This window comes from Lineus longissimus, chromosome 17 (assembly GCF_910592395.1).
Source record: "Lineus longissimus chromosome 17, tnLinLong1.2, whole genome shotgun sequence".
NCBI classification, from domain to species: Eukaryota; Metazoa; Nemertea; class Pilidiophora; order Heteronemertea; family Lineidae; genus Lineus; species Lineus longissimus.
This window is the reverse complement of record NC_088324.1, coordinates 8,798,994-8,815,510: the sequence shown is the minus strand read 5'-3', so window position 1 is coordinate 8,815,510 and position 16,517 is coordinate 8,798,994. Positions and strand designations below refer to the sequence as shown.

The following is a 16,517-nucleotide window of genomic DNA, read 5'->3' as shown; positions in this document are numbered from 1 at the left end:
AGTTTCAAACGGCCCAGGATTGAGTATCCTGGGGACTGAGGATTTTTATCTGACTCTAATCACTGCCTCGGTGAAGGTCACGAGTGCAGAAGCATACTTTTACCTATAAACGCATATAAACGACACTAGTATGAAAGAAGGACACTTTTTTTCACAACGGACAAATAAGACCGTGCTATATCGGCACATCCGATAGAAGATAAATATGAGATGAAGGAAACAACGCTATAAAATGAGTGCTTAGATTTGCTAAACGAAATACGATAATGCTAGAGCTATACCTTTTGTGAAAGTTATACATGTATTTGAAAACTGCATGCACCACAAATGGGTAATTGGTTGGAGATATCTGAACAGTACTGAACAACCCTCTTGTGACGCCTCCAGCCACTTGCGAAAGACGCGAAGTCATGGTTACAATGCGCAACAAAACCACTTAAGATCTAGGTGACAAGGTGCGCTTATTTGCTGGGTGCATCTTTTTGTTATCTAGTCAACCGCAATATGGCCACACCCTGGGGTGATAGTAATCCATTGGTTTCGCAGTGTTATTTAGGGCTATCATCAACGAGTATGGACCGCGTTTGTCGAAAAACTGACTAAACAAATACCGTTGCTTGTAGCTAGTGTTCCTTTGCTAAGATAAGATGCTTTCTGCCAGGCAAAAAACAAACAGTTTCTCGTCAAAACCTTTTATCAAAATCGGAGAGGCGATTCATCTCATTATTCTTATTTTCATTTTTTATTTTAGAAGGCTCTAAATTGTCACCAAATGTGTCCCAGTTGGTTCGAGGGAAACTTCTCCATGCCAACTTCCCAAGGTAGTGAGCATTCATTGCTCAGAAGAGTTGTAATGACTCCACTTGCTTAACCTAAAGCTAAGGCCTAGTTCCACTAGAGTACTTTCCCAATGCGACACAACACTCGCTGGTTATTCGATTGCTCACTAGCGCAATTGGTAGGAATTTTTGTTAGCAAATAACCAGGAAGGCTGAGCACGTTTTCCGCGACGGTAACTGCAGAAGGAAACGCCCTTGTGGAATTGGGTATGTAACTGCGCACAGTCTCATCATTACTTGTTCCCTTGATAGGCCAAATTAATCAAACAGACAAAAGGTTACATTAATTGCCTCTGGTAATGGTATCAGCGGAATCAGTAGGCGTCCAACCTTCCTTGGTTAGTCACGGACTGTTGCCTGGTTATATCTCTTCCATGATTCCGAACCTAATGGCCGATTTCCCATTACAGACACGATGCTTGACCAATGAGTGCTTAATTTGCCGTGTGTGGGTGGCCGGTGATATGGCATGGATAGCAAGGGGACGGGAAAGTCTGCGAGTGGGCAATGGTGGCTAGTTAACAGCCGGTGATATAGCATGAACCAATCTCCCAATGAGAGGACTGCGCTTCATTTGCCTCCTGAAGCGGAAGAGACCAAATGTACCATATCTGGGGCCGAGTCTGTACACGGTGCAAGTATGACTTGGCAATCGTTACCAATGGCGAGACTAGGAGATCGGACATGAACAGCAACATGGGTCAGAAATATCTTCTCATGAAGATATGATAGAGATGGTCCGAGGGACTTTCGACATTAGAGTTTTCTTCCTTACGAAAAACGCCATTACGTTCTTTTCTTCTTTTAATTGCAATGCATTTCGTTATTCAAATCGCTCACTAGCCCAATTAGGAGGAATAGCCTTAATGTGCGCAATATCAATGTCAACCTTCGTCTCTGTACATGTCTTTTCATTTCTATTCAGCGCGAAACACTTCAATTTTTCCTTCACTTCAACCCTTCCCTAGCTATAGCCTCATTGTCAAAACTTTAATAAATCCAGCCACAACGTAACGTTCCAATCAAATTGCACTTTGCTCGGCAACGAATGAATGCCAAATTAAAATCGCGATTATTAAAAACTAGGATTCCACGCCAAAGGAATTCCCCTCATAACGCGATTAGATGCAATCACAATGAATTATTGGAAAAGTGCGTTATCCATCTTTGAAATCGCGCCAAAGGTAGAAAATAAAAACGATCCTTTTTGTTCCTTCTGGATTAAAAAAAAATCTTACGTACGGTCCTGCGGTCGTGTATCTGTGCGTTTTTTTCTTTTGCCAATATAAACGCAACTCGAAGCAATAATTTTTTTCCTCACATACATTTCAAATAGATTTTGAGTTCAAAGTAATTTTTTACACCTTTCATCAATTCGTGCAATTTTTCTCTCCAACGTGGGTTGAAATAGATATGGTCGAAAGTGTCGGATGGGATTGGAAAACGTATGGGCGGTGAGCGTTTAAGGAGTGTCTAGGTATATATGTTATAGAATATCTAACATTTATTAAGTTCAGGACAAGTAGATGTATATACCAAACCAGACGCAGACGACGCCGTGTATCGACTGTCGGTTTATTTACGCATTATCCTTTATAAGATCATTTATTTTTGCAAATGCCGAAACTGAGACTTAAGTTCCCTGATTCGATTAACTTGAACTGACATTCGTTGGGGCGTACAAAAGATTTAAATGTCTCTCACCAAATATATCAAAGCAGCATCAGATGCCAAAAAGTTTAAAGTAACCCCACTGATTTAAACCATCAATTCAATCTTCTTGGTCCCAAATTGCAAATAGTCAATTTTAGAATATTGCATTCTAAAATTGCAATTTAGAATACAATGCACAATACATCACATTTTGGCCGCATCACTTAACTCATTCTTATTGTATGAATAAGTTAACATCATTTCGTGTCGGACTTATTTTATTCCATGACTCTTTGGGACGCCCCGTACACACCTTGATCTCGTCACGACAGCAAGATCCCAAGAAAAGATCAAACAGGAATAGTCGCCACGTTCTTTCTCTCGCAGACCTTTTTTCTCCATAATGTTGTCTAAAGGCAACAATACGACTACTTAAATGCCTATAAGCAGAGTTTTCTCGAATTTTCCAAAGCATACATGTATCTGTATAGAATATCAAAGGAGCTAGGGCCTACTCACTGTCACTTGTTTATTTGTGACGACCCCTAATGCTTGCGATAGGGGCGTCATCAAAGCAGCAAAAAGAAAGATACATACGTATGTGAGTAAATACAAAACATTTATCAGTTATTCTGAGAGTAACATATCTTTTTTAAACTCTTAAATAACCACGTCTCGCTATTCAATATTTCAATTTACATTAGGATTGGATATCCCATTAGTTCGCAGGGAGGAAAAAAAACGCACTCAGTACGTTATGCTAATCAGACTGCTCGTCTTTACTAAACACTCTGTTAATCTAATAAAGCTGACATATATTTCGGATATTCGATTACGAATTGCTTTGATCAGAAGCCGACATGTTTCAGGAGCGAGTGTGATGATGGATGGTGCGTTTCAGTCTAATCTGCTTGCATTGGACTTCTGACCAGAGAGCAATCGATAAGTCAGTGTACGTTTTCCCAAAGTGGCCAAGTTATACGTCTGTCTATGCAATGTACAGTCCGTGTGTCTACTTCTAAAACACCTACGCTACAAAGTTAAGTTGGTTGTGTCGGCAAAAGATGGCAAGTTGGCAAAAAGCCAACTTGCCATCGCATTACATTTAGAAGGTCAGGGAAGATTATGACAACATTTCATATCGCCATCATGTCATTCTTTAGCTGCGATTTCATTCTATAACCACGGTTTAACACGCTGACTGCATATCCTAATGGGGCGAAACCCCTGAATATTCAATCCTTAGTTCTTTATTGCAAACTCCATCAATGCATACAATTGTTTGTTCACCTCAGATTCGCAGTGCATTTTACACGCCTAACTCTGTACCGATGCACGTGGAGTAACTGTCAAGGTAGGCTGCAACGATAATTAGACAGTGTTCATCAATTTCCTTTGAACTTCCTGCTACCGCTAATGAGTTTGTTAATGAAGCAGAAATGCAATTATAATGTTGGGCTAGCCGGAAAGTGTTGATTCTGGGCGTATATGGCCATACATACTGTCGGGTTGCCTAATCAAAAATTGTATCAGGGTGGGGGGAGGGAAGCAGCTGGTGACCTTAACTCGTCTTCGACAAAGTTAAGAAGAAAAAATTACTAGCACTTGATTAATTACCCAGGTCATAAATGCCAAAAAAAACTTGATATTCCTGATTGAATACAATGTAACTAAGTCACGGCAAGAAAAAGGTTGGAGGGGAAAACTCCAGTGTGCTTAGAACTGACGTCATTGAGTCCGCCTCGATTACCCCTTATGACGACGACTCTGGCAATGACGAGAGCGTTCTGGTATCAGGTCGACGGTAACTCCTGTTTTACGAAGACATTCCAATCCTAGTTTACCGTCCGAAAGGTACGATGTCTAGTCAGCAGTGGAAAGGTCACGATCAATGGCGTGTGATCAACGTCGATACGTCCGAGAGGTGTTTTATTGACATGCCCGTTGAGAATATGCCATATACTCTGGTCTGGTTATGAGTTTGAAGAAGTCTTAGACACCTCTGCTGGTGCTGATGGTTTAGTTTCATCGCCTCGGATTAAGGCGACATATCGCCCCTCTGACGTGGAGGCTTGGGAGTCAGTCTTGATTGATTAAGTTGAATAGGACTCGTCCTGTACGTTGGTCATTCACGGAGGTGGCCATTACGTTTATTTGCTCATAATTGCTCTTGGCGGTTTAGGCTTATCTGTCCCCTGGAAAGCTGTTTCATGAGAGTCGATGTTATCAAGATTTGTCCTGATAAACATTTGATAAGACAGCAGAACGATGGGAATTTAGGTTAGTCAAGGTGCGAGCGGGCTTTGTTTAAAGACAACAGACTGGTATTGGGCGAGGCTTGAATTCTTTTAACTGCGGGGTAAGGGGCAAAAAAGCATACGGTAATGGGAAACTCTGGGGGGGACGCTTCTGAAGGACTGAGACAAGCGCCTGAAGGTTTGCGGGAATTCACCCCCAATGGAGTGCCAGATTACTGGTAGGTACCAGGACAGCACATAGATGAATTGAGAAATGAAACATCAGTCTACGCCTCTTACCTTTTGCGCCTACTAGACAGAAGCAAAGTATTCAATAGGGGAGGTAGGCGGGAAGGTTGGTCGCTTGCCCTTCTCCCTTTACGCCGACCAAAATAGAAGTCCATCATGTCTAAATCAAGGACCACCTCGGACTGACATATTTGACATAACACGAAAACTCTAGTGGGTCTACTATAGTAAATCACCCAATCTATCAATAACTTTGTTGACACTCGTCATCAGAATGGTATGTGTTATCTTATCACGAGTACACTAGTACCTCATTAACATCTACTGTGATACCCAATTAAGAAATCACAATAAATCGTGCTTTGGTGGCCTTCCAATTTGACATCATCAAATCTAGGCCACACAGTGTTCTCATCCCAGCATTAAAATGGCTACATTACGTTTTTCTTACCTCACCTCGCGGTCCAAATAATTCAGACATAGCCCAATGCGCAATCTATTCTTCTCAAGCAAAGCCCACTCGCACCTAAGGCTAAATACTTATTGTTCTACCGTCTTATCAAAGGGTTATCAGCGAAAATCTTGAACATCGACCCCCACGTAACTCCCAATCGAGAGGCCGACATGAAATGCCTGGGTACGCAGTAGTCCTGGCTCGAATGACGGAAAGGTACCGCCATGAATCTGCTGTCCAACAGCCAATTAACAGCAAAACAAATTCGCTTTCAGGCGATTCTTCCAAATAGTACCTCAAAATTGGTGACCGCAATTCCAGTTACTGGCCTGCAATAAAGCAACACGCCAATAGATCGATGCGCTGAAACTGTCGTCAATTCACATTATAAAGTCACTTCCCGTATAAACGGGGAGTATGGGTCGATGATACCTTAAATGGATGGTAAGATAAGACCGCAACAGGCAGCAGAACAAAGATGACAACCTGTCAGCGCCAGGACGTTCAGTCGCCATGGGCATTTCTCCCGCTAGGTCGGCCATTAATTGCCTATTAATTATTTAATAGCTGATAATTCGCCTTGGGTCTTCGAGCAAATAATTGTTTTAGGGACCTGTCCTTTGTTCATTATTCTGTTATCGTCTAAGGCTAAGCGTATTTAGTGGTTCCAAGAGGTTAATATGGTTAAGGGATGTTCACGACTGTTGGCATCGCAGGAAAACTTTATGTCATTGAGCGATATCCATGCATTATTAAATACAGATTTTGTGCACTGGTGGGGGAGATCGGAACTAGTTTAGCACCGCTTGCCTGGAGATATTAAAAAAACTAACATTTTCTTCGGTGGACACTCTTTCTTCTGCAGGCAGCATTTTCCTTTCATACTATACAATACCCTAACATATTACTGCCTAAACACCCACCGATATATCGTCTCCATCATAAGTAATGTTCTCCTTCGCATTATCAGCCGCACTACTACACAATGAAAAGAGAGTCTTATATCCGACAGTAAACGGCGCAATTCGCAAAACTCGGAAATTGCTTACTGTAAATCAGCGGAGGAGGAAGCTGTACACAATATTGTAGCAGCGACACAGATTCGATGCATTGGCAATGTGGCGGAACTCACTTCTTCGGCGCCTTGTCTAAATTGTCTTAGATTAAGACAGATAGGCGAGTTTATTGGACCACTTTTACACCAGAATTAGTTCCGTGGTTACCGATGAGTTTACTTTAAGTGGTGGTTCAATCATGATCAGTCTTTTATTGGTTTGGTATCGATCGTTAACCCTTATCTCAATCTGTTCACTGAGTAGCGCGGAACGTAGAGAAACAAAAATTGGGTACCACTGAAACTGATATCAAAAAGCAGTCAGAAAGATAGGGGTAAACTAATTGGATGCCGGTGAAAAACGAAATTTAGTCACTTTTTATGATTAGTTTCAAGCGCTCCCCATTTAGTCGTTTGTAATCTGGCTACGTCGCCTCTTTGGCATCAGAGTTTCCAAATCATTAACATTCTTAGCATTTAGTATTCTTGCCGCCGCAATAGACGCCTATCGGATGTGAAATAAAATTAGCATAAAACCTGCTATGGGGGTGATAAGGTTTGATTAATAAGATTCACGGATTCGCTAAATTAAGTTTAGAGCAGAGGTTGAAGCTGCAGCGGGAATTCGGAGATAATGAGACAAAAGGATATGAATCCAATAGACACACAGAATGTAGGCAGAATAATAGGTAAGAGAGTTTGCTTTTGAGGGTTGACGTTAGGCATCTCCACTTTGGCTAGAAGCACTTAGAACTATTTTAAAGCGAAGTGAATTCCAATTGCAAGCCGGTGGGAGTCAGTTCTTTGTTTTCAGAGAACAGACTCACTACCTTGAAATTGGCATTCGCTTCGTTTTTAATGAGTTCTAACTGCTGTAGGATTTCGAGTTCTTGCCAAAATGGCGTGGCTGTGGTCAACTCTTAGTCCCTCAGACCAATGGCCGAACATCGCAGATGACAGTCTCATTACACCAAAAAAAATCAACTCGGTCGCAAAAGAATGGCCATCATTGCCCCTTGAGCAACCTATATGTAGCCTATTTCTTCATAAAACATTGATTCATGCTTTCCCAAGGTCATGATGAAGACAGCGCCAAAAGATTTGACCGATCACGCCCAATGTCCACTGTTGAAATGATTCTACATGATGCGCCGTTTGGGAGTAATTTTTGATTCATTACCCTCAAAGCGATGTCCATGAAATCTATTGATTGAATTAACCACTGAGCGATGGCATCATGGTACCGAATGAGCACAAAGCATGCAATATGAATGGGATAATTTGCGCCATCTCTTCAACGACAAAGCTAATGCATTTCGCTGTGTTGTGTTGATAAATCTGCATGGCTTTCAGCAACAAACAACAAACTAGTGTACGATGGACATGCCAGCTTGTTTTTGGGTGAATGCATTTCTGTTGTCAGCTGTAGAACAAACTTCCTTCAACTGTCAACTTTTAAAGAGGCCTATCAAGCGCTTTGAGCGGCCAGTTAATGATTGGATACTGCGCTATATAAGACTCGTATTATTATTATAAAACATAATCTTAAAATTCAACGTGAACCTGAATATTAACATGCCTAAAATAACATAACCATGCATTTCTTTATTGTGTGACAGTTAGTGTGAGAATGCCTTTGTTTCGCCCAGTCTATACTACACGTATCGACTGTAAATCTTATGCCTCCTTCAAAATATCACATCAAATTGGCTAAAACCTAGTTATTAGCTAATCTAGTTGATTTTTGCAGCGCCGCCAGTAATAAACATATGATATTACATTATTGGCAGAGACAGATGATGATATATATGCTGATCATGATTAGATAGCCTTTAGAAATCAAAGTTTTTGTCTGATTTTTGACACCACAATATTGGGATTAACCTCAATGCCCTCTCGCCGTCAGAGTTACCAAAAAAACAAGACAAAAAGACCCGCCATACATGTATATACTATTACGTCAATCGATAATTCAAGATGCCTGTTCCTCGGCCATTTCTTTTGCCAGACGAAGACAATCAAATTATCGAATTACGCGGTTTTTTGTTCATTTTGTTATTTACAGTCGCATGTGTGCAGAGCCATTCAAGTCTTAGTAATCTGTCTGTAACTTATATGAAGAGGCAAAAGTGACAAAGGTTGGCTTGGCGATTGCCTGAAATTAGCAGGGCGAGCATATTTACCTTCCCGTTTGGTGTTCGAGAAATGATGCAATGAGATAGATCAAAAACAGATTAGTTCAACAAATCTGTTAGTTCAACTAATCTGTTTTTGGATAGATCTATATATCGTTTTTACATGTCAGATGAAATTTTTCATTTTTCCCGTTTGGTGTTCGAGAAACGATGCAATGAGATAGATCAAAAACAGATTAGTTGAACTAATCTGTTTTTGGATAGATCTATATAACGTTTTTACATGTCAGATGCAACTTTTCACAAATGCATGAATTTCATAAATAATTCTGTTAAAACTTAATGTCCCATCAGGGTCACCCTACAGGTAATAGTTATCAGACAGATATTGTTATGGCAAGATTTAAAACTATCATATCCATGTATATATCCTGCATCTGTTGAATTACACTATGTAATATGTATCTCGTCACATGTACATGTATGTCTATCGATCTTATCTCATATTCTGTTTTGCATAAGTATGACAATCAGAGAAATAACAAGACAAAAAAGACGCCGGATGCATGAATTAAAGATACCGGCGACGTGGGGGCGGTGAAGATAAAGGAAGTGAGGGGTGGTTGTTACATACTGATGAAACTGTTGAATTGATCGGAATAGGTAATGGTGGCATCGCATGTTGGGAGTGAGGCAATGCCTGCTAAGTATGTGAAGGGAAGTCGACAGTGTGGGTTAGGTTTCAACGAAAACACCCGTGTCATTCTTCAAAGACATTTTGATATGTATGAAGTAAGGAATCGAGTCCAGAAGAAGGTTTCGCAAAAAGAGCCTGCTATGTAAAGTAATGGAAAGCAATTATTGTTAACATAAAACAAATGACATTTCATAAAAAATTTAAATATCAAGGTGATTTCGAAGCAGCTGGAGTTTATGCACATGATATTTTTTCAAACCAAACTCTTTTCTTATATCAAGCGAGAAATTCTTCGAAAATCGTTAAAACAGTTAATTAAGAGCAAGTTATTCTCATTAAGCATGTTAACTCGGAGGCTGAACTGGTATGACACCCCACCACATACGATCACAATGTTTCATCACATTCAGCAAGAAGCCGATGCAGGGTCGATAACTTCAATATAATGCCCTAGATTCATGTGGTGACTGAAGTACGACATCCATTGCAACTCCGGTATCCAAAGAGTTGGGGCCATCTCCTCCAATACCTAGGAGAGATCATAGCACTGGTACTAAAATCCAATGCCAATCCAATGTCAACTTTTTGCTTGGGCGACTGCAGCAAAGATGCGCCTAATCCTTTTACGCGGCCTGTTTTTCCACGTCTCTTCTGCTTTTGAATATAATGATCCGATGCTGCCCCCGAGAGGGTCGACACATATTCATCAAAGTGGCAAAGGTAACCCACATGAATACCACATTAGGAAGACATAAGCTCACGACTAAATAATGTAAACGACCGACAGATCTCTGATCCAGACACGTACCCATGGGGTGCGGTTTATAACTCGAATTAATATTAATTTCATCAAATTCATCATAATCGACTCCTGCGTGGATGATGTGGTGTTCCCTTTGTACACAAGGTATATAAACCCAGTTTTTAGACTCACACAGTCGCGGGTTTCAAAGCAAAGCCGATGTTGAAGTACGTATCTCAGTTTCTCCGAGGGCTAGCAAAAATGTAAATTAGTACCACCCTACTTATAGTAAAAAGTGAAGCCTGTCTCACATGAAACCACAGCGGCCGCCTGTTCATCTGTACACATGCTATTTATCTCAATGTACAGGTGACCCAATTTGCATTACTGGGAGTCTGATTAAAAGACAACTTTTGAGACATCGCGTCTGGTCGTTCCTGTGTACTGAAGTCATTATGTCGCCATTCTAGCCAAATGTACGTGAAACGGAACTTGATACAAGTAAACATGTAAACCACTGATGTTTATCGCCGATATATCATCATGGGTTCCAGGAAGTGCCTCATTCAGGGACGACAGATATGGCCATTTGACGCCCAAATGGTCCTCATCATGAAGGGGTGACGTATAGCTTGCCGGTGTGAACATCCATGGCTATGGCCTCTGAAGGTTTGACGAGTGTGTAGATAAACACCAGGATATGCCACGATGTTGGCATGGGTTGGTTGTATCTTGGGATTGAAACCCGCACACTTCCAACCCAGCTACGAATTTAACACTTGCCACACCATAAAGATTTTCTTTAAATCTTTGGGACAATGCATACTACTTACATCAGCTCACATATCATATCAGCGGTTTTTAGAGAGCAGATATAATCTTTCCCCGTGACTAAGTCATATTTCAAAGTAAAAAAGAACCCGTCTGCAGTACCCGTTGAGACAAATGTACCAAATACGCTTTTACTAAGCCCCTTAGAAACCTCACAAGCCTCTTAGATTAATGCGACTCTCGCCTATCCCTCGAGGCCTTAGAAAGTCGACCCTACGTCTCCTCAAAGACTCTATGTGTTACATCAAAGTCAGCAATGCTATGTTTCCGAGATGATAACCCGAACATCAGTTGGCTTACAGGGCGACATGGCAATCCTTTTCTTTCCGAGTCAAATTCGAATTAAAGGGAGCTGCATTCAAAATGATTTGGTATCATTTACAAGTCTCATCCAACGCTTTGAAGGATGATCCTATAAAGTACCAAGTCAAAACAAGCCATTTGATTTGGCTTCGATGCTCATAATGCTTAAGATGACTGGTGCAATACCACCTTCCACTTAGTCTAGAACCACGAGTTCCACACATCAATTACCCAATGGTATGATGGTTGTTGAAGTTCTCTAAAGTGATATTTGGTATTTGACCAAAGCCAATAACTGTCCCATTGAGATTGGTACCTCTACTCCAGTTGCAAGGCGCTTTCTTTTGATAAACAGACACTGTCCTTAATGGTGTTGGGCATCTTCCTATCTTGAAGTTATTAACCATTAAACTGATGTACAAAGAGACCTATCTCAGAGTCAACCATCAACAAATCCCTGGACAACGGTTTAATGTTTCCTAGATGTCATCTGGATGTTTTTTATCTTATTTCACCGGGCTTTTTGTAGCAATATCAAGGGTTGATATTATTTTATTTGTTTTTTTAAAGATGTATTCGGTAAAAGGACCAACGGAGTTATCATGCCAATCTGTCGACACCTCTTAGTCTCCTTCCCCCAAATGAAGTTCTTGCCATCATTAGTTTGCAGATAGAAGGGAAACATTTCTAGAAGGGAAACTTCTAGAAGGGAAACATTCAAAAATCATCTATTCATTTGTGACGCTCTGGAACTACATCAACATTAATTTCAATTTATCCGAACGACACCTAAATACATTGAACTTTAACGAACCATTCTTAAAAGACTTTCTCCAGAACTGATAACAATATCATGTCGAATTGGAAAGGAAGCTGTTGACGGAAGTGGGTCATTTTTCATGCACGCCTGTATGTCTTAAGCGGTATCTTCTGATACGTGCGTTTCGTTTGTGTTACCAACTTGCGTAATGACGAATAAAATACGTCGCAGTTAGATCCATTATTCACGCAAGCAGATCGAAAGATGTCAACAACTGCAAGAAGAATTCAAAACAACACCTTGCCCTTCTGACTTTGGGTGGGAAATGTATGCTCAGTTTTTAAAATCTCACCCTTACTTTTTTGATCGAACAACTCTTCAAACTCTTTCGAAGTTGCGAAATCACTGAGTCTAATAGCTTTTTTATTGTTAAACATGATAGTGTATTTTTTGTTGTTGTTGTTTCAGGCAATATATAGGCAAGTTGGATCTAGGAGTGGAATGTTATGATGCCATAACCTTAGCTGTCTCCCTTCTGGTGTCAACATTGTCGTCTTGCGAACAATGGTTACCATGGTAATGCTTTAAAACTTTTTGATATCAGGTATAGGCAGTTTTTCTTTGACGAACACGATAAACTTTTCTGACAGCCTGAATCTGTGTCCTGATGATACATACTGACACTATATCTGTAACTGAGTTGATTTTTAGAGATCATCTTAGAATTGGTCGATGGCACGAGAGATGAAATATTTCCATCCGGGGTGGGTGGATGATGAAATCAGCCATTTCCCTTTTGTTTGTTTTTTAAATTTTGGTATCACTCAAAACAAGGATTGACGCCTAATATCAAGGGTTCAGCAAGAGATAATGGCATCAAGTAGTTTTCAGGAAATTCCTAAGAATATCAATAGGACATAAAACATGTCCTATAACTTTTTTAATTCATGTCACGTTTGTACTTACTTCAGCAAGAATAACAATTACAGGAGATGGTCAATTCTTGGCAAGAAAGAACCAATCAATTATAAGTAGTCCTCCTCGGAAAAATCGAATTGCCGTTTTAAAGTTACAAAAAATTGACAATTCTTGGCAAGAAATACCCAGAACAAAATAAACGCCTTGTTAGTATTTTCTGGTATGAATCAAGAATTGTAACAATAACAGAAAAAGAACAATTCTTGGCAAGAAATACCCAGAACAAAATAAACGCCTTGTTAGTATTTTCTGGTATGAATCAAGAATTGTAACAATAACAGAAAAAGAACAATTCTTGGCAAGAAATACCCAGAACAAAATAAACGCCTTGTTAGTATTTTCTGGTATGAATCAAGAATTGTAACAATAACAGAAAAAGAACAATTCTTGGCAAGAAATACCCAGAACAAAATAAACGCCTTGTTAGTATTTTCTGGTATGAATCAAGAATTGTAACAATAACAGAAAAAGAACAATTCTTGGCAAGAAATACCCAGAACAAAATAAACGCCTTGTTAGTATTTTCTGGTATGAATCAAGAATTGTAACAATAACAGTAAAAGAACAATTCTTGGCAAGAAATACCCAGAACAAAATAAACGCCTTGTTAGTATTTTCTGGTATGAATCAAGAATTGTAACAATAACAGAAAAAGAAAACTTCTTGGCAAGAAATACCCAGAACAAAATAAACGCCTTGTTAGTATTTTCTGGTATGAATCAAGAATTGTAACAATAACAGAAAAAGAAAACTTCTTGGCAAGAAATACCCAGAACAAAATAAACGCCTTGTTAGTATTTTCTGGTATAAATCAAGAATTGTAACAATAACAGAAAAAGAACAATTCTTGGCAAGAAATCCCCAGAACAAAAAAAAACGCCTTGTTAGTATTTTCTGGTATGAATCAAGAATTGTAACAATAACAGTAAAAGAACAATTCTTGGCAAGAAATACCCAGAACAAAAAAAAACGCCTTGTTAGTATTTTCTGGTATGAATCAAGAATTGTAACAATAACAGAAAAAGAACAATTCTTGGCAAGAAATATCCAGAACAAAATAAACGCCTTGTTAGTATTTTCTGGTATGAATCAAGAATTGTAACAATAACAGAAAAAGAACACTTCTTGAAAGAAATATCCAGAACAGACAAACGCTTTATCATAATAGTCTTCCTGGTAACAATTATGAATTGTAACAATTATTGAAAATGGAAAACTCTTGACAAGAAATATCCAAAATAAATCATTGCCTTGTTATCAGTCTTTCTGGAAAGAATAAATGGTCATAACAATTACGCGAAATTGACAATCCTTGACAAGGAATAACTAGGACAATTCGATGCCTTGTTCGAAGCCTCTCTGATTAGAATTTTTTTAATCAACATGTCATGTATCAAATCCCTCATAATAGCCAAAATTACTGTTTTTTATTTGAAATAAATGGACAATTATTGACAAGAAATATCCAGTCAAATTAACGCCTGCCTTGTTGGTATAAATTAACGTAGTTTCTTTTTGGTTGCTTTATTTGTTAGAATCAAGAAAATCTCCCTACCTGTCAGGAGTAAGATAGATCATATTACAAGTGCAAGGGTTCGATCTCGCCGGCCTCAGGGGCTGGTGGCCCGGGCTGTAATTCGGCGAGAGCCTATCCATGGTTTTCTTTCGCTTCTTCTTGGAAGAGAAGGCCCGCCGGAGAAGACCCGGCTTTGGCGTGAACTCCGCCTCTTGCTCGCCTGAAGAAATCTTGTTCAACTCGGTCATCGAGCCCCCAAATACCTTTAGAAGGTTCGTCATCGTGGCGGTTGCCTTTGGACAAATCTTGCTGGTGTGGCCTGTAGGATAAAGGATCATCATAACCTTACAGAAAAAAAACTTTAAGTTTTCATTTCATAGAATAAAATTTGCTTAACTTTAACATGCATAAAGGATAATTGTTACGCTTTACAAATTTTTGAATAATAATAATGAAGAACATGAATTTATAATAATTTTAGCTTTTATGTGTGTTGTAGGATTATTTGTAGATGTCGTACTTTGTTAATTGAGTGTTCTTTTAATAACTACGAAATTCTTTAAGATACTATTATTCGTGATTTATGTATCAGAATGATTATACATATTTAAAGAACCAATATATAACTTTTTATAAGTTTCTGAGCTATCAGAAAGAACAATTGGCAATCATGTTCGTGTTGGGTTCTTCAGTACAACTTTTAACTGGTTTAAAGTTTTGTTTTGAAACCTATTATCTGCACATTTCATCAAAATATTATGTTTTCTTTTTGAGTGTTTTTAGAACTACCTACACTAAGTAAAAGTTACTTGATGAGCTACATAACAAATAGGTATGTCTCGCACTATCTTAGCTAGCTTCATACTTACCCTTCTTGGGACTAAAACTAACTACATTTAGTGTAAAGGGAGGTCTGCAGTTTCGCTGTGCCATCTTAGAAGGTTAAGGTGCTGGATGTTAAAACGTACTTGTGAGGCCTGGATATGGGGAGAAGCATACAATGAAAATTTTTATTTTTTCAGATTTGTTATAAGTTTTATACTTGTGAACACCAAAGTTTAAAATTGGGCGTTGATTCTCTGTCAATTTAGTTGCAAAATTATCCTCATAACGTGTAATTAAAACAATACATTGACGTTATTAAGCACACTTCGTATCTAACCTATTTTTATCGCTGATATATTGATATACAATGTATTTCAAATCGGGATTATTTACCCAAATAGGATTTTTGTGTTGCTAAAGTAGGAGATCGTGCATGTATAGCTATGACCTATACTCAGCCGAAGGGCTTAACGTGAACACAATTGCAATTCGATAATTAAGATATAAGATTTTTGTGGCTAAAGTTAGATAGACATGACCAACAATGAACTCTGTACTCAGCTTGTAAACGGTCGCCAAATTGATAAAACATTAAAGATAATACAATATTCTGATATTGATTGAATTATGGTTTCACTAAAAAGCCCCGGACCAAATAATCACAAATATAAACCAACAGAAGAGCAAATGTTTATTATTCAATTTATTGGAGAGATTATTTCATATAATATGACATTTTTATTATGCTTTATCTAACTGCTAGCATACAAAATACCTGGAAGCGCAATTTATGTAATCAAACTTCAGAGGAAAATGGTATAAATCAAGCTCAACTGATCCATTTTCCTGAATATAACTTTAGAGGCTTTGATAGTTTATCTTACCTCTTGGGACTAAACATATATGTATTACAGACAATCTGCCAGTGTCACCCACGAAATGATTGCCGGTGTTTTATTTTTGAGAATTTCGCGACTAACCCAGTTAAAACCTTGTCAATGGAAAAACCGGACCAAGAACGTTTGAAATCAGCCAGAAAATATCTTCAAGAAGTTTTCGCGAATCGAAAAAAATTAAGCAGCACAAAAAATTGGCTTTTTTGTAGCAGCATGAAGTACATCACGTTTTGCCCCAAATCTGCATGCAAAACGCGTTTTTTAGGCGCCTGGGGGCCGTAGCACCCTCCCCAACTAGATAAGGACCTGGTACATATCCAACCACTGGTAAATTCGTTCATCATCGGA

At 39.0% G+C, this 16,517-nt stretch overlaps 1 protein-coding gene across 9 annotated transcripts in view; it reads right to left on the bottom strand.

Annotated features, from left to right (window-relative positions):
- LOC135501153 (GTPase-activating Rap/Ran-GAP domain-like protein 3) overlaps positions 1 to 16,517 on the bottom strand; it is a 185,742-nt gene that overhangs the window by 66,468 nt on the left and 102,757 nt on the right. For 3 of the 9 annotated variants that reach the window (XM_064793023.1, XM_064793022.1, XM_064793021.1), the window contains exon 2: positions 14,488 to 14,767. The exons of the other annotated variants lie outside the window; for them this stretch is intronic. In XM_064793023.1, coding sequence (XP_064649093.1) covers positions 14,488 to 14,729 — 242 coding nt within the window. In that variant the 5' untranslated portion in view covers positions 14,730 to 14,767. The remainder of the gene's footprint in view (positions 1 to 14,487; positions 14,768 to 16,517) is intronic. 9 annotated transcript variants of the gene reach the window in all.